The 19,031-nt window shown below is 32.5% G+C and overlaps 1 protein-coding gene across 1 annotated transcript; it reads right to left on the reverse strand.

The window, feature by feature from the left end:
* Nucleotides 1-10,156: 10,156 nt before the first annotated feature.
* Nucleotides 10,157-17,468, reverse strand: LOC129303159 (non-specific phospholipase C1-like). The gene is made up of 3 exons (XM_054942267.1): nt 16,237-17,468; nt 15,007-15,183; nt 10,157-10,687 (listed from the first exon to the last, which is right to left on the reverse strand). The coding sequence occupies exons 1-3, from the start codon at nt 17,342-17,344 to the stop codon at nt 10,365-10,367; spliced, it is 1,608 nt and encodes a 535-aa protein (XP_054798242.1). The 5' UTR covers nt 17,345-17,468; the 3' UTR covers nt 10,157-10,364.
* Nucleotides 17,469-19,031: the final 1,563 nt, after the last annotated feature.

Here is a 19,031-nt window from a genome sequence, read left to right on the forward strand (position 1 = left end):
AGCTTATTCGGATATTCCTTGCACTGAACTAGGTGAATGATGAACTTGCAGATTCGTTGTTCCCTCATTCATTTCATTTCTGGTTTTTATAGTTTATGGGTAGTTTATTGTATTGTGGCCTCTCTCTTTCTCCATTTTTGAGTACATATTACATCTCTTTTTATTTATAGAAGAAACTATCATTTTTAACTTCTTTTTTTATATGATCAAAATCACATTTTTCAATAAACATTTATTACAAACTTCTTAAATTATCCCTTATAATTTTATTATTCATAGTCATAAGAAACAATTAATTAAGACTTAATTAATATAATTAATAAAGGGTATTTTAATCCAATTCTTTTATTTTCAAACATAATTAATAAAGTTAACTGATTTTTTTTAAATTTTGTGATATAGTTTTTTCTTCTATAGATAAAAACCGAGGGAATATGTTGTTGATTTTCATTGATTTTAGATGGCTATAATGGTGTAAACCTAAAGCTGGTACAATGTGAATATAGTGCAAATCCTCTGTTATGGAAAAGATAATTTGTGTTGTCAATACCTTAAGCTTTAATTGTAGATATGGTAAGATTAGTGTTTGCTACAAGTTGATATGCTATATGGCTGACATTTTTGGGAAAACAACTATTTTTTTTTTTATACAAGAGGACAAATTTTGAATAATCTACGAGATGGAATGCAATATATATATATATATATATATATAAATGAGGAGAAAGGAAGAACAAGAATAATAAAGCCAGACTTCTCTGTATTATGATAAAGTCTCGCGGGCTCATATTAGGCCTGACACAGCATATAAACAAGGCACAACAAAGGTTAAGAGTTGATGGTCAAGTGAAAACTGAGGAATTAATTGAGGAAGAAAATAATGAAAATGGGAAAGCGTGATATATAAAAATATTTTGCTGTGTAAACAAAGTTTGTAGAGTGACGAGGAGATCCATTATTGCCCTGATGAGTAAAGTTGAAGGCCATCTTATATTTACACTTCTTCCAATCACAATATAAAACTTTAGTAATTAATTCACTATTTTTAAAAAAATATTAGTTAAAATTTAAATTTTAAAAAAAATTTACATAATTTTAATTATACCTTTATTAAATATATTATACAAGTTTTTTTATAATTAAAATTAAAATTTTAATAAATTATTTTTTTAAAAAAATAAATAAAATGGAGATATAATTAACAAATTAATTATAAAAATTACTTAATATTCTATATTTGAGGTTAGAAAAAACATTTAGAAGATGACCAACGTTGCAGTGGCTCCCTACACACGTATACAAATATAATTTTTGATTCTTATACATATTACGCATTTTATTTTTAATTTTTGTACTTTTTTAATATTTTAAATATTTAAATTTTTATTTTTTATTTTTTTATGAATAAAGTGTAAAAATTTTGAAGAGATCGAAAATAATAAAAATTAAAAATTTAAGAATTTAAAATATAAAAAATATAAAAATTAAAAATAAAATATAAGTAAAGTATAAAAATTAAAAATTATATTTTTTTTTAAAGTGCGCGCGCCCGGGGGGGGGACGCCAGCATCCTCCTCAACCTCACCTCCCCATCCCTTCTTCTGACATCCTCTGTGAAGAGGGGTAAGCTGATGAGAGAATATGCATCAACATAAAGGAATCAAATTTCCCCTCTCTGAAGATTCTGCCAACTTTGTTTTGAGCGTAGTTTGAAGTATCAGAGGCCGATTGGAAAAAGCACTTCAATCTTCAAGCTGCTTTCTCCAGGAACGAACGGCGTAACTAACACTCACCATAGGAAGGTGGGCTTGAGAGTGACGATCACCTTAATGCGACTGAGGCTAGGCCAGCCGCTGAAACGCCGGTGACGGACGCCGGAGAGAAGCGGTAAAAACAGAGCATTCTAGTGTTTCTCTTTGCTTAATCATGGGTGGACGAGAGAAATCCCTGTTGGTGTTGATTCCATCACTCCACCGCAGATGCCACTCTGTTAGAATATAAAAGAAGTTTTATATTTAAAAATTAAAACAGAGAATATAAATATATAAATTTAAAAAATATTTAATTAAATAATTTAAGTTATTTTAATAGAGTATATTTTACTCTCAAATTAAAAAGTTAAGTGAGACCTCCTAAGTTACACTTTGCCAATCAGTTAAATTGATCAACCTCTGCACCAAAAACATAGAGAAGAACAATCGAAAGACAGCAATAGAAAAAAAAAAAAACAATTTGGAGTTGTCAATGCATTAAAAATAAGTTGTCATTAACCGCTGATTTGTCGCCATTTTTTTAAAAATAATTTATAAGTATTCTCTTATTGAAATAATTTTATTTGAAATACGATCGAGTATTAAATATTGACACCACTTCTAACGATGATTCAAACATTGATTCGTTATATTATAAAATACTAACAACTAACCCTTTTCATTAAACTCAACTCCTATTGATGGTTGGTCATCATTATTTCAATTAAATATAGGGGTTTAAAAATGAAAAGGTTGTTAATATATTAAGTCCTATTGTCATTTCCTAGAATCAAAGTTGTCATTTTCTTAAGCCAATTGATATCATTCAGGGGGCCAAATGCCAACTTAGTAATGTCAAGTGTATGTTTTCCATTTTCTTTGTAGTCTACTCATCAAGAAGTTACATTAACCATTCATTAGTTGTCAATTCAATGAGACAATGACTTTTTAAAATGGAATAACTATCAATTTGTTTGAGCCCAATTGTCATTTCATAAAATCTAAATTATCATTTTCTTAACTACACTTGTTATTAATAGCATTTAGGGGCTCAAATATCAAGTCACCAATATCAAGTTAGATACTAAATATAAACACCTCTCTCAATGAGAATTTGAACATTGATTCATTATATTGTGAAATATTAGCCCCTAATACAATTTGTAAAAATAGTGACTTATCTTACTGATTTTAATATGAGATATATTTATACAAAAAAAAAGATCTATCAGAGAATAAAATAATAATCTATTAAAAAATAAAATAGTTATAACCACCCTATCTATAACTATATAGAATAATATATATAATAAAAAATCTAATAGTATCCTTTGTTACCCCAACAAGCTGGAGAATGTATGTCATACATGCCCAGCTTGGGTAGGAGATCATTGAAGGGACCAGCTGTAACATCCTTAATTTTCAACCTTGATGTTTTAAGTGTTTAAAAGGATTAAAGTGACAAAAATTTATAAATTTATAAGTTAAGAATGTTTTCAAATAACTAATGAGGTTTTTGAGTTATTAGACAACCTTGAAAGAGGACTAGATTGGAGTTTGTATGGACCAGGCATTAGGTGGGGCTCAAATTTCAGTTGGATTCCACTGTGCCATTCGTAGCTGCAGATGTGCCATGCATCGCAATAGATGTGCAAAAATATGAATATATCATATTGCACATACCCATGGAAAAGAGAATGAGGAGAAGAGGAAACTTGAAGGGGCAATAGAGGAAGACTGGAGGATTGTTAGGGCTATTGGAAAATTGGAAAAAATCATGGAACTGGTTATGAAAAAGTTCGTAAGATGTTTGCTGTTGCAAAATAGGGGTGGGAAGATGATTAATGATGTGAATATCATGTAAAATAGCATAAGACCACTAAGCTAAAAGTATATAAAATGACTTTGAAACAATAAAGCTCGAGCAACATCAAGAATATGCTGGCGTTTTCATTCCACAAGACTATTTTGTTTAGGCCAACACAAGTTGTTTGATGAAAAAATGCCTTTTGAATTAGAGAAAGAATACATGAGGAATCAGGACCATTGCCTGAGTAAATAATTTTTACATAAAAAATTGATTTTCTAAAAATAGAATAAGGCACTCAAAATGAGTTCTAGTTTTAGATTTTAATTTCATCAAAATGACCCAAGTAAAGTGAAAGTAATCATTGGTAACAATCAAAAAATAATGATGGCCATGAACAGAACTGGCATTAAATAAACCTCAGATATCAACATGTAAAAGTTCAAGAGGACGAGTAGTGTGAGAAACACTAACAAGAAATGATAATTTTCTTTGTTTGGCAAAAATGACAAACATTGCAAATTTTATTTAAAGTAGGTTTACAAGTGATTGAAGATGATTTTTGACCTAGAATACTAATAGCAGTAAAGAAAGCATGTCTTAACCTAAGATGCCACAAATCAAAAGAAGGTACAGATTTAGAATATAAGGTAACAAGAGAAACTGAAGAAGATAAGAATCTACTTGTATGATCTTGAAGAACATGAAGACCATTTTGAACCTTAGCTATACCAATCATTGTCCAAGAGTCTAGGCTTGAATGAAACAATAAGTGACATTAAGGATTAAGAAACAACAAAGGTGAAAACTAAGTTTAGAAATAAAAATCAAATGATAGTCAATTTGAGAAATAAACAAAACATTAGTAAGATATAAATCAAAGGAAAGATAAATGGTTCCAGAATGATAAGCTTAAACAACATAGAATTATCATGTAACTAAACAGAAATAGGAGAAATAGAAACTAAATTAGAAAAGTGATTGTAACTCTCCCCTATATCTACCTGATATAGGAGAAGATTAACTAAATCACCACATCATACGCACTAATAAGTACTTAAAGAATTTGTTTGAAAAGCTTTGGCCAAAGATTCATTTTGCAAAATTATCAAAAATCATAATGCATCAGAGCAATACGCAATGGAAATAAATACCACAAATTCAAGTTGAAAACTCAGTCATGTGCTGCGGTGTGCAATACGTGTGCCATGGCATGTGACACCATGCACCGTTTTCACATACGACATCTGATTGGAGTAATTCAAGCTTTCACATGATGCTTATCTCATAAGCTATCTAATGAGACATGTTTGGACATGATTTGACGAATTGATCAAAATTTAAACACTCGAGGAAAAAAGTCACTTTTTTCTAAAAATTTGACACACCTAAGCATTTAAATCGATTTCTTTCTCTCATTAGACCACACAAGGCCTTGAATCAAGTCCAAAAAGACTTAATATACTTGATTAATCATAATATATCACATATACATACATATATTAAAATTTGACCCCTTAACGATCAATTTTTACATTTCACAACCTTTTATAAAAAAACACATTTACACATCTTGGCCAACTTGGCCATTTTCTCAACATATTCACATAGAATCACAACCATGACATATTTACTACTCAATCTTAGTCTCAAATTACTCATTTCATCATAATTCTACACGTGGGCTTAAAATTCATCAAACTCACAAGTTTTCAACACATACATATCTAAATCTAAGCCCTTGACTCATTTCACCACATATATACACAACGAGTTAAGATTTCATAAAAATTACTACTCAAAACATACATGCAACCTTCTGAAAACTCATAAACAAAATTCATACTAGATTAGTTCATTACACAAACTCTGAGTTCACACAGCTTTAACAACTCTAAGCTGGCCCAGACTCTTTTTCCTTACCCTGATCATTGCTATATCATGTAAAATGTAATCACGGGGGTGAGATAAAAATCTCAGTAACAGAATAACTTACTCCTATTAACTATCACATGCAACTATATAAAAGTAAAGCATAATATACTATTTAAACCTTATTAATATAGCATATATATCACATATCTCATTTCAAATCACATCAACATAGCACATTTCACCACTTTCACTGCTTTTCACTACTTTTATAACATAAACAAGGTCTTTACTATCCGAACCTTCAAATCACCCCAACTTGAAACCATAGGCTTTCCATAGACTAATGTATACTCTTATTAACTTTGAACTCACCTTTAGTGGTAGAATTACTCGGCCAAATATGTTCTTTCTTACTTTCGGACTATAGTTTTTCCTAATACACATAATGGAGTGTCGTTGACTCTAACACTATATCACATAGACACTGAGGAGTCCTAAATCTCCAATACCATATCTCAATAGGTACTAAAAAGATCTTCTTCAACACCTCACATTAAAAGGCACTAAGGAGGTATAATTCTCTAACACTGTACCCCGTCGGGCACTAAAGAGAATATGTCATATGATCTTATCACCACCTCTCTGCTCAGGTGAACTCCCACCCCTATAGTCATGCTTTCCAAACTATTCAAGGTTCCTCATCATCACTTTACATGTTTTCTCATACATAACACATATATATACCAACCATATGAAATCACATTTTTCAATCCTTTTATCTAGTCAAAAGTCATTTCATGTAACATTCACAAAATATCATAAATCATGCTTACTTGAAAATTATTTCATACACTACATAGCATACTCACACACAGTTATAATAAATAGTTAAATAAAGAAAGTTATTTGGTATATCAACCCTTCTGTCATTAGAAAGGTTACCCATGAATTTCAATTATCACTACAACTTATCACAAGCTTCCTTTTTCTACTCATACACTTGAAAGGCCAATTTAAACACATTTGGCACATTTTAGTCATTTAGGCTATTTTGACAAAAAACACATATTTACTGCTTATGGGTATCTTCAGCCATAAATTCTTTTCCATTTATCTATTTTAAGTCTATTACTACTTAATTACTACTTAACATTACCTCAACTAGTCTCATTTTATCCAAACATTATTTTCACGCTAAAATCCTCTTGAATTAAGGTCAAATTGAGCCTACAGGTTAAAACCTATATCGTTCAGCTTTAAATCAGTTACAAAGTTCTAATTTAATTTCTGAAAACTCTTTTATTACTATTGGGCAAGAATTAAATCCCTTAAATTTCACCAATTTAATTTCTCTATAACTCATATTTAAAGAAATTTGGGTAGAATGGAAGGTAAAGATTATACGTAGCTTACCCACTAGATTATCAATTAGAAGCACCTTCCACCACTCCAAAATAGCTTGCCCTAGTATACCTCAGCTATCTCTCCTCTCCTTTCATGAGTTTTCATATTCTTCCTTCTGAAAATCAGCCAAAATTCACAATTTAAAGGGTTATTTTCTAATCCATGAGCCGCGGCACGTGCAACATAAGCTGCGGCACGTGGCATAGCGAGAACAATTCTCATCACGCACATTTGCTTCAACTCGAAACACTATCTTTCCACTCGTATCTGTTTATTTAACATCCCAATAAGCCAAATCATCAACTAATCATCCAAGTCTCTAATTACCACTTTACCCTTGATGAGCAGTTAATCATGGGATTAAGAAATTCAAGATGTTATAGTGATCAATAGAAGAACATATATAATCGTTTGTGCCACTACCAATGATTCAGGAAGATGAATGGCGTTTAGAGGAAAGTAAATGAGAAATACTTCGTGTTAAAGATGCATTGAAAAAAGGAGTGGAAGGAGAGGTAATCATAAGATTAACTTGTGTTGTAGGAGTTGATGAAGTAGCAGGTGCAAGGGTTTGCACAAGAGTAAGAAGCCTATCGCATTAATCCCAAGTGAACGACAAAGAGGTACAGAAGCATTCAGAGTAGTCATAATGGTGGAAGATAGAATGATGGGTTCGCGTGCCAAGCGGCTCCAAAAGCACCAAAAAAAGCAAAGGGGGAAAAAAATATAAAAAGAAATTCATTGGCTTTCGTACCATAATACAATTTGTAAAAATAATAACTTATTTTATTAATTCCACTATAAGATATATATTATACAAAAGAAAAAAAGATGATTTATCAAGATTTATTAGAAAATAAAATAAAGATCTATTATAGAATAAAATATTAACAGGAAATAAAATAATTATAACCATCCTAATTATAGTCATACAAAATAATATATATAATCAAAAATTTAATATTACCCTATGTTAGTCTTTTTTAGTAAACCCCATCCCGTTGGTATTGACTGTTGTCACAAACAAATTTCACACCAAGAAATAGAGGATGAGAATTGAAAGAAGGTGAGATTACAGGCTCACTAACACCTATCAAGAACCTATCGAAGAACTTGAGCATTTGCATTCATTCTCCATTATCGTATAACAAACAAACTTAACAACTGGCTTCGATGACGATTAGGAACTGAATTTCAATGCCTTTCATTGAGAAATAACTGCCAATAATGAAGAAGATGCAAGAAATTAAAGGCAAAATGGGTTTAGGTGTTCTCTTCATGTCAAGCGTGTGGGACCTTTTTTTTTTTAACTTCATTTTCCCTTTCAAATTGTGGACAATCTAGTAATTTAACATAAAAATTATTTACATTGACGGTACTAGGGACTACAGAGTATTTCAACTGTTCCATGAGATTTAAGAGTATTTACTATCTTTCTTTTTTGTTACTTGACCATGTGAAGTTTGGCTCATTCTGTGTTGGGCTTCTATTAATCCAGGTAGTTTGCAGGCATTGCTTAAATGATTCATCTAAAATTGAAACAAACTAATGGGCATTGGTCTTAGTAGAAAGGATTACAATCACTTAAACATGATGTCAAGTTTAAGTTTGTGCAGATGCAAAAACCTGTTTTTGAAAGAGCTACCTCTAATTGGGCCCAAAAATGCTCAAATTTGACTCAGTTAAATAGAAATTGAATATTAACCCAAATTACTTTTATCCTTTAGAAATAAAAATTTGATCGAAATCCCTTATTGAAAGCCAAGGATCAACCTTTTTCATTCTATTCCAATTCCATATTCCATAGTAGATGTCTATCTTGTGTTGTGCTCTATGTGTCCCATAAATATAAGAGGTGTAAAAAGATCAAACCACAATTTGCATTGATATGGAGATGTACATGATCGTTCTTTGGGTTTCATAAAAGAGCCTAAATTTAATATTTTATAATTAAGGTAAAATTCACATAAAATTGTGTTATGTTCTAATTTAAGTTATCTATTAGTTAAAGCAAATAAATAAAGCAACATTTTCCCCCCAAATAACATAACTTCTTTTAAATGATTTAATTATTGTTTTTAAATATAAAAATAAAAATAATTTTTTTAAGAAATTTAAAAAATTCTAATATAAAATTAAATAAAGGATAAAATATAAATTATTATGTAGCCAATTTTCTTTTATTAAAAATACCACCTCTTATCCCCAAGAAAATACGCTTAAGAACAAGGCCGTGCGTGTGTGTGTGAATTGTGTGTGTGATTTTGTATATGTAAAAATAATTATTATTTATCATAATAAATATATATAGAATAAGCCAAGGGTATCTTAAATTAATGTATTTATCTTTTATTTTGTCAGTTATTGTGTTATAACGTTTCTTTTTTATTGATTTTTCAAGTATGAATGATAAATTATTTTAACTTTCAAAATTATTTTTATTCATTCTCATAAAACATTTTTTATTATTTTATGTACTATATGAACTTTAAAAGCGTAACAAATATTTAAAAAATAGTATAAAATGAGTTACATGCAAAAGAATAAATGAAAATTTACCTTCTCAAAATAAATAATTTTTTCAACATTAAGTTTGAAAAGACCACATATTTAGCGGTAAAAACAAAAACAAAAATAGGAAATAAAAGAAAGAAAAGATCACATTGGAAATAATATGGGGTGATTTTGCGCCAGGTCATGGTTTATAAAATGTACGTGCATGTTCACTGTATAGGATCACACATGCCTTGATGCAAATTGATTTGTGCTTCATTCATGTCACAAGGCAATATTTGTCCTATAGTTTTAAAATGTTTTGATACAAGTCCTTCTACTTCTATTTTCATTGTTCCAAGTTCTTCTGACTCTTTCTACCTTTAAGTATACTTAAAGAGACAATGATACGATACTAATGGTGTTAAATATACTGACCTATCCTTAATAGTGTTAGTGAAAATGCTAAAGTGTTGAAATTTTGATGTGGTGGCATGCTAAAGTAGTTGCTTTCTTTCATTTGACCAAGCAAGCTTTGTTTTTTTTTTTTTTATTCTATTGGACATAAGTTTTGGTGTCTTTTGAGATTTTAACACTTCAACATCTTCTTTAATATTATTAATGGTAGGTCGTTATATTTAACATCATTAGTATCATATCATCGTTCTTAACATATTTAAAAATAAAAGGATGAAGGTTACAGATGGAAAAAACTAGAGGGATCTGAAACATCACCAAAAAAAGTATAGAGATCTATACTAAACAAACATTAAAATTATAGGGACTAATAATTATATTTTTCCTAAAAGATAAAACGAAAGACACATTACATAAATGTTTTTGATATTTCATTGTCATAAGATTAACTCATCATATAGTTCAATGTTTTTCAATGAAGAACATAATGGTGGTAATCACATAAAACATAACCTAATGATATGTCTTGTGCCATAATAAAAATATATATGCATAATTTTTATTTGTTGGCACAGAATGGTATAAATCTATTATTTACACAACTTGTTATGGAAGAACTACTGAGTTTTCAAATGATTTTGGCTATCCCCAGCAGCAACTCTGCTAGTAAGTGAAGGTCTCATTGTGACAATGGCAGATTCATTGGCACCTGCTCTGAGAGCTGCCTTTCCAGCTTCCAGGAACCTCTTCACTGCATCTTCAACATACCTGTTTGCTTCTTCGACATTCATGGTTTTCCCAATATCTGGATAGGTTTTGAGCACATAATCGCCGTTGAGCTGCGATGCCAGCTGGATTAGCTCAACCTGGAATTCTGAGAGCTCTTTGTCTCCTCTGGGTCCCCATGGCCTCAGTGATCTCTTCACCTCAGGGAGCTTTTCTGAAAAGTCATTGAGGAAACTGTTGAAACTTGAAACATAATTGCTGTATTATTGAAAAAGAAAGGCAGAGAACTTTGTATCCTGGACAAATTCTTAGATGAATCGTGTTCACAAAAGATAGCACATTTTGATTTTTATTTTTTAAAAAAGATAAGTACCAAATTGAATGGTGAGTGATCTAAGTCTGCTCACTCAATAAGTATCTTAACGTGATACGTTTGATTTAATCAAATGATTATAAAAGATTTTATAGCCGGTCCCAAGCTCGGGTAAAGGAGGAGGGTTGTGTTAGGCCATCAACAGCCAATGTAAAAATTTGTTGAATCTATCATGAACATGGACAATAGACGTTATAATGTTAATGCTAGGTCGTTGCCCGTAAGTAACGCGCTGCATGGCTCGAGTACAGTGATAAGTGAGTTAGAGCCGCTGCATCGGCGCCCGGATGTAGTGTTAAATGAGCAAGGGCTACCGCGTCATTCTGGACGCACGCGGCTAAAGAAGTTAGTCCATAAGAGCAAAATTAGATTTGGTACTTGGAATGTTGGGACATTAAATTGTAAATCTGTAGAGGTTGTAGGGGTTATGATTCAAAGGAAAATCAATATCCTTTGCTTGCAAGAAACAAAATGGCGTGGAGAAGAAGCTAAGGATATTCAAGGTTTCAAACTTTGGTATACAGGAAAAGTAAGTGCACGCAATGGAGTAGGCATCATTATAGATAAGGAGTGGAAGAAGAACGTTGTAGAAGTTAGCAGAATTGGAGACAGAATTATTTCTTTAAAAATGATAATTGGACGTGAGACTGTTAATATTGTTAGCGCTTATGCGCCGCAAGTCGGGACAGAAGCCAGTCTTAAGGAATTATTTTGGGAGGATCTGGAGGGGTTGATTCGACACATACCACAGAGTGAAAAGATTTTTATTGGAGGAGACTTTAATGGGCATGTCGGGAGGGAAGCTGGTCAGTATGCGAGGGTGCATGGTGGTTTTGGTTTTGGAGAGCTAAACAATGAAGGGCAAACTCTTCTTGATTTCTCATTGGCGTATGATTTTAAGATTGCCAACACTTGTTTCAAGAAGAGAGATGAGCATCTCATCACCTACAAAAGTGGAACCTCAAGGTCGCAGATTGATTTTCTTTTGGTTAGGAACACAGATAGAAAACTTTGTAAAAATTGTAAGGTGATCCCTGGAGATGCTGTAACGACACAACATAGGGTCCTAGTCCTTGATGTGTGTATTATGAGTAAAATCCAAAAACGTCGACAAGTAGTAACACCAAGGATTAGGTGGTGGCAATTAAAAGGTGAGAAGCAAGATATTTTCAAGCGAAATCTTTTGGATAAAGGAATTTGGGATTCTCAGGGAAGTGCTAACATCATATGGGAGGATATGGCTAAAAAGATACGGGAGGTTGCAAAAGTAGTTTTGGGAGAATCGAAAGGTCCTGGTCCGAGAGATAAGGAGTCTTGGTGGTGGAATAATAGTGTACAGGACAAAATCAAGTATAAGAAGAACTGTTTTAAAGCCATACATTTGTGTAACAATGAGGAAAATTGGGAGAGGTACCGTATGGCTAAGAAGGAAACTAAGAGAGCTGTGGGTGAAGCTCGTTCTAAAGCTTTTGAAGAATTTTATAAGAACCTTGAGACGAAGGAAGGAGAGCAAAATATTTATAAGATTGCCAAGAGTAGGGAAAGAAAATCAAGAGATCTAGAACAGGTAAGGTGTATTAAGGATGAAGAGGGAAGAATTTTAGTTACAGATGATGAAATTAAAAATAGATGGGAGACTTATTTTTCTAAACTTTTCAATGATGGAGAGGATTCATCTAGTAACTTGGAGGATTTAGTAACTGGTGAAGGAGAACAAAATTTGTCATTCTATCGAAAAATACGTGATAAGGAGGTAAAGGAAGCTCTTAAGAAAATGGCAAATGGTAGAGCTAACGGACCTGATTGTATATCTATCGAAGCGTGGAAATGTTTAGGTGAAGAAGGGGTGAGATGGTTAACTAAGTTATTTAATGTGATTTTACGGTCCAAGAAAATGCCTGATGAGTGGAGGAGAAGTACATTAATTCCTATTTATAAAAATAAAGGAGATATTCAGAATTGTACTAACTATAGAGGGATTAAACTCATGAGCCACACAATGAAATTGTGGGAGAAAGTAATTGAGCACAGGTTGAGATTGGAGACAAGTATTTCTGAGAATCAATTTGGTTTTATGCCAGGTAGATCAACTACAGAGGCGATTTATCTACTAAGGGGATTAATGGAAAAGTATCGTTGTAAAGATAAAGATCTACACATGGTTTTTATTGATTTGGAAAAAGCTTATGACCGTATACCAAGAGAAGTGCTTTGGAAAGCGTTGGAAAAAAAGGGAGTACGGATTGCTTATATTAAAGCCATACAAGATATGTATGAGGGGGTAAAAACTAGTATAAGAACGCCTAGTGGTCAAACAAAGGATTTTCCTATAAAGATTGGGCTACATCAGGGATCATCTCTGAGTCCTTATTTGTTCAACTTGATTTTAAATGTTTTGACGGAACATATTCAAGAGGAAATCCCGAAATGTATGCTCTTCGCGGATGATATAGTTCTTATAGCAGAGACAAGAGAAGAGGTTAATTGCAAACTTGAGTTATGGAGGAGGACATTGGAGTCGAAAGGTTTTCGTCTGAGTAGAAGTAAGACGGAATATTTATATTGTAAATTTGATAAAGGACTATTCGAAAATAATTTGGAAGTGAAATTGGGAGATCAAATTATACCTCAAGTGGAAAAGTTTAGATATTTGGGAGCCATTATCCAAAATGATGGCGAAATCAGTGGAGATATTTCACATAGAATTCAAGCTGGGTGGTTTAATTGGAGAAAAGCTAAAGGAGTTATTTGTGACCGTAAGGTGCCTAATAAACTTAAAGGAAAGTTTTATCGTACTGCTATCAGACCGGCAATGTTATATAGTAGTGAATGCTGGGCTCTAACGGGACAGCAAGAGCATAAAGTTGGAGTAGCAGAGATGAGAATGTTACGATGGATGTGCGGACATACACGTAAAGATAAAATTCGAAATGAGCACATACGTGAAAAAGTGAGGGTGGCACCTATTGAGGAAAAAATGGTAGAAAATCGGTTGAGATGGTTTGGGCATGTACAAAGAAGACCAAGGGAGGCACCAGTGAGAAGAGTGGAACATATAACTTTGAGTCCGATTAAGAGAGGTAGAGGAAGGCCTAAGAGAACACTCTTGGAAGTTGTTGAACGTGATCTCTTAATTAATAATATTTCTAAAAGCTTAATAAATGATAGAGCACAATGGCGTCTTGCAATCCATGTAGCCGACCCCACCTAGTGGGATAAAGGCTTGTTGTTGTTGTTGTTGTTGTTGTATTATAAAAGATTTTGTCATATGATATTCAAAAAGTATTAAATTTCAAATTTTTGAAGGGGATAATAGATGTGAGGAGTGTTTTGATTATAATGATTGTTTTGAATTTTTAAAGGAAAATGCATCTTCATTATTTTCAAGTATAGATGAAATCTAATGGTTGTAACTGAGATACTCATTTACTGAGTAGACTTAGGCTACTCGCCGAATTTAAATCCGTATTTATTTAAGCATGTTAGACACACTTCTGGGTAAATCTTACCTCTTAACAGCATGATAGATTTGCTTTACCCACCTTGTAAGTTCACAAATCTTAACTCTTAACATTCATGTTTTATCCACATACCAGAGGAAAATCCTACCAAAGCCCCCCCTTCTCTCTCTCTAAACTTCAGGTCAAATGAACTTCAGTGGATTGGACTAATTTAAGACGGACACAGAAGTGGAAACTTATAATGTCCCGTTACAGTAAGGAAAAGAGAAGCCAGAAATTTCTACAATAGTGCGCTTAATGCCTACCCAAGGACAATATTAAGCTTCCGGCCGTTGGAGAACGAGGTCAAGATCAATGAAAAACTAAAATATGGAGATGCTTGGGAATATATAACATATTGGAACAGTATGCACAAGGATCTTGAGCTCTACAAAAGTTGCAGATAAATATTCAATGTTTCTAGGTGGTCAAAAAAAAAAAATATTCAATGTTTCTAGACATGATTTTAAGTTCGTTATGAACACCAAAATATTCAATGTTTCTAGACATGACTTTGAAGTTCATTATGAGAACCAAAACATATAATGACACATCAATAAGTCTGAACAGCAGAGAGGGTTACTTAAAGGCAAATTAAAGGACCAGAGTCATGGGTTCTCTCTAGATCATAGCAATCAAGAAAACAGATGCAATGCAAACCTGGACAATCATCACGAGGAGTATCTCGAATGTGAAGGTATTTCTCAAAGGTACCAGCCCATGCATCTCTCTTTGTCAAGAAATTAGATTTCAGATTGAAAAGTTTCTTCACTGTGGCAGGAATAGAAGAGTGTTCAAACTGGGAACTTGGTGTTGGCCCATCTGGTTCATGAATCACTGCAACAAAAAACCGAGCCAGCCTGTGCTTAGGAAGCCTCCAAGTAACCAATGGCAAATTACACAACAAATTAAATCTCTTAAATTTGGTTCATATGGGGACCAGTAACAGGCAAATTAGTTGGTGACATTCATGATCTAGCATACAGTACGGTCACTTCCTAAATATCTACTTTCACTTCTGGTGATGATGAGACTTTCTTACCCAGATCAGATGTGACAGCATAAGTACACCGAGCTGAAATTACAATGAACTAGTAGTTTTTTTAGGAAGGAACTAGTAGGCTTTTTTTCTTAACTCTCCCGAGCCAAAGAACGAAGCTTACAAAGGGAAGAAAATCAGCAAGAGTCTTAAGGATTAAGCAGTAAACTTCAAAGTTTACCAATGATCACAAATGTTATATCAGTCTCTCAAGTTAAGGGCCATTATTTAAAGCGTTAGAAATTTGAAACAGTTTCTCAGTGCTGATACAAAGTAAAGAATTAAGAGTGAAACAAAAAAAAAAAAAAAACAAAAAACAGAGAGTAAAGAATTAAGAGAGAACTATAGACAATAGTAACCAAAGAGAATTCCCAACCTGAAGTTTAAAATTTTGTATGTCACTCTGAAGTCAAAATACCAAAAACAAAAAAACAAAAAAAAAAAAAAAATCCACTAGCAGAAGGAAAACAGCATTAGAAAGCATACAAAACTTAAGTGTAGGCCAAAAGTGACTATAGAAAGACAAAAATGTCAGATCGCAGAGTTATATAACATATATGTCCTAAAATCAGCATAATCATATTCATGCAATCGGACAAACCAAAGCATTAGTACCATTTTGGGCACTTTCAAATAAGCTTGTAAATAAACGCAGGTTTTGAAGTCATTAACAAACAATCAACAAGAAACCAAAAGCACTATATTGCCCTTATAAGTGCCAAAAGATCAAATTTGTGCTCTTAGCACTCCCATGATTAGCAGAGATTAAGAAACCATAAAACACATAAAAGCAGTTATAGAATTGAAAAGCAATCCCAGAATAAGGAAAAAAACGAAGCACTGACACTTACCAGTACCCTTATCGATCCATGGTGAGATCAGAAAAGTCGGGACCCGAACTCCAAGCCGGTCAAACCGAAAGTAATAAGGGTCAACATGGCCAATAATACCATCTGGGTTGGGTACACCAGAAACAGGGGTAGGCACATGGTCATAGAACCCACCATGTTCGTCATATGTAATCAATAAGGCCATCTCTTTCCACTGAGGACTAGCTCTCAGTGTCTCATAGACTTCCTTCACGAACTTCTGCCCAATAGCCACATCATGCGACGGATGATCGTCATTGGCCGGAAAGAGGTTCACATCGAAGTAACGCTGCTCAATGACCACGTAATTCGGAAGCTTGCCCAATCTGGCATGCAATTTGAACTTTAAAGCGTAGTTATGGAACTTGATGACGTGCTTGAGCTTCCGCAGGCTCTTGAAGAACAAGGTCGCGGGGATATTCTGGTAATAAATACCAAATGAGAGGCCACTTTCTTCCAGAGAGTCGAATATGGTTTTCTGAGGAAATCCATGTACCAGGTCCTTACGAACGTTGCTCATGGCACCATGGGAGGTCGCCGAGTGCACGTAGAACCGGTTCGGCTGAGTTGACGTAGGACACGAAGCGAACCATCTATTGAACACGGCGAATTCGTTAGCAAACTCTCTATAAACCGGCAAGAGTTCCGGTTTGAATCCGCTCATGACGGTTTTCGACATTCCCTTTTGCATACTCTCTGCCTGCTGAGCAAAACCATTCATCGGAGCCGGATTCGCTGAGCTATCATTCGATCCGAATATTTGTTCCCTTATGGCCTGAAATGAGTGCCCCGGATCGGAATCAACGAACAGAGAAGCATCGGAGACGTGGACCTCCGGCGAGTTCGGGTCAGAGACGGATACACGGTTCGATTCGGTGCCGGTCAGACCGTCGATGTCGGGTCGGGTCCGTTTGAGCCATCCCAATATGTGGTCGAACGATCGGTTTTCCATCACGATGACGACCACGGTTTTGATGGGTCCATCGATTTTGCGCTTCCTTTTGCCGAAGCCATTGACATCAATGCCATGGGATGAGACCAAGAGGTAAAGGAAGAAGAAAAGGGTCAAACGAACTTGCCGGAGACTCATCTCCGGCAGCCGGAGATTCAGAGAAAAAGTGAAGCTGGACAAAAGATTCGTTTCACCGAGCGAGAAGTACAAGCAAATTGAGAAGGAAGCTTAATGTCAACAATAATGACTAGGTACCAGGCTACCAACCATGAGAATTACATGCGCTATATTCTTTTCAGATTATTTATCCATTTTATTTTGAAAATTCAAAATTTACTCTTCCTTTCTTTTGCTTTTTAAAAGGGACAACCACATGTAAGAATCTCTCAAAAAATTATTTATAAATAAATATTAATGACAAGTCTCACTTAAAAAAAATAAATCATGTTTTTATTTTAACACAAATTTATTTTGTATTAATTTTTATTTATAATTAATTTTTTTAAAGGTTCCTTAAATGTGATTCTCTCCAAAAAAAAATCATTTTAGAAGCATGAAATTTTTATTAAAAAAATTAATTTTTTTAATCCTTATAGTTTTAATTTAATTATAACTCAATCTGTAAACTTTGACTTGTTATAATTTAATTCCTAAAATTTTGATTCAATTATAAATTAATCCCTGAACTTTATCTCTTGTAATTTAATCCCTAAAGTTTTAACTTCTTAAATATTAATTCTTATATTTTAAAAAATAAAATTATAAAGATTAAAAATATTTTAAAATTTATTATTAATATTTTAAATTATTAAACCGTTTTAATCTTTGTAAATATCAAAAATATTAAAAATTTTAATGTTTATAAATTTATTTTTTAAAATATAAGAACTAATATTTAAGAGGTTGAAATTTTAGGGACTAAGTTGTAAGAGACAAAGTTCGGGACTGATTTATAACTAAATCAAAACTTTAGGAATTAAATTATAACGAATTAAAATTGAGGAATTGCATTATAATTGAATTAAAATTATAAAAATTAAATGATTAATTTTTTTTATTATGATATTAAAAACATATCTAATGGCTTATTGTTAAGTAAAACAAATATTTTTTCTCTTCTGAAAAGTCAATTGTTGCTACATTAAAAAAGAATTTTTTTATTTTTTTTCTCAACTTTTCTTTTTGAGGGTTAACATTCAAAATATTAAAAAAAGGGTGCAAAATCTAAAAGTCCAAGTCCATAAGATGTGATTTTCCTGGGTAATGTCATCTCTGACTTTTTGTGTGTTCGAGAATGCTTTATCTTTTTCTTCGTAATCTTTTGTAGCAAAAATTTTGTCCAATAGTATATTCTTCTACAGTCGGCAAACAAAAACTATCATGATATGAAGAAATTCAAAGTCCATCGAGTTTTAGTGGTAACCATAATAGTTACGTAAATCGAATTAAGATCATATGATATAAAGAAATCCAAAGTCCAACGAGTTTTAGTGGTAACCATAAGAGATACGTAAATCGAATTAAGTTCATATGAAATCAGATTTTTATGAAATAGATAATAATAGTGATAATGTGGAGGAATAATGATGAATAAAGTTGTTAAACTCACGAATTTAAATAAATTTATAATAAAAATATAAATTCAAATCTTAAAATCTTAACAGTTTCTTTATTAATAAATAATTTTTAAAAATATATAATTAAATAATTAAAATACAACATATGATCATAATTTAATTTGAATATATTTTATGTATAAATCATTAAAATTAAATCTATTTATATTTATAAAATATTATACTCAATATAAATATTTCAAAATATG

This window comes from Prosopis cineraria, unplaced genomic scaffold, assembly GCF_029017545.1.
Source record: "Prosopis cineraria cultivar Desert tree isolate PC_DT_omini unplaced genomic scaffold, ASM2901754v1 PC2, whole genome shotgun sequence".
NCBI lineage: Eukaryota > Viridiplantae > Streptophyta > Magnoliopsida > Fabales > Fabaceae > Prosopis > Prosopis cineraria.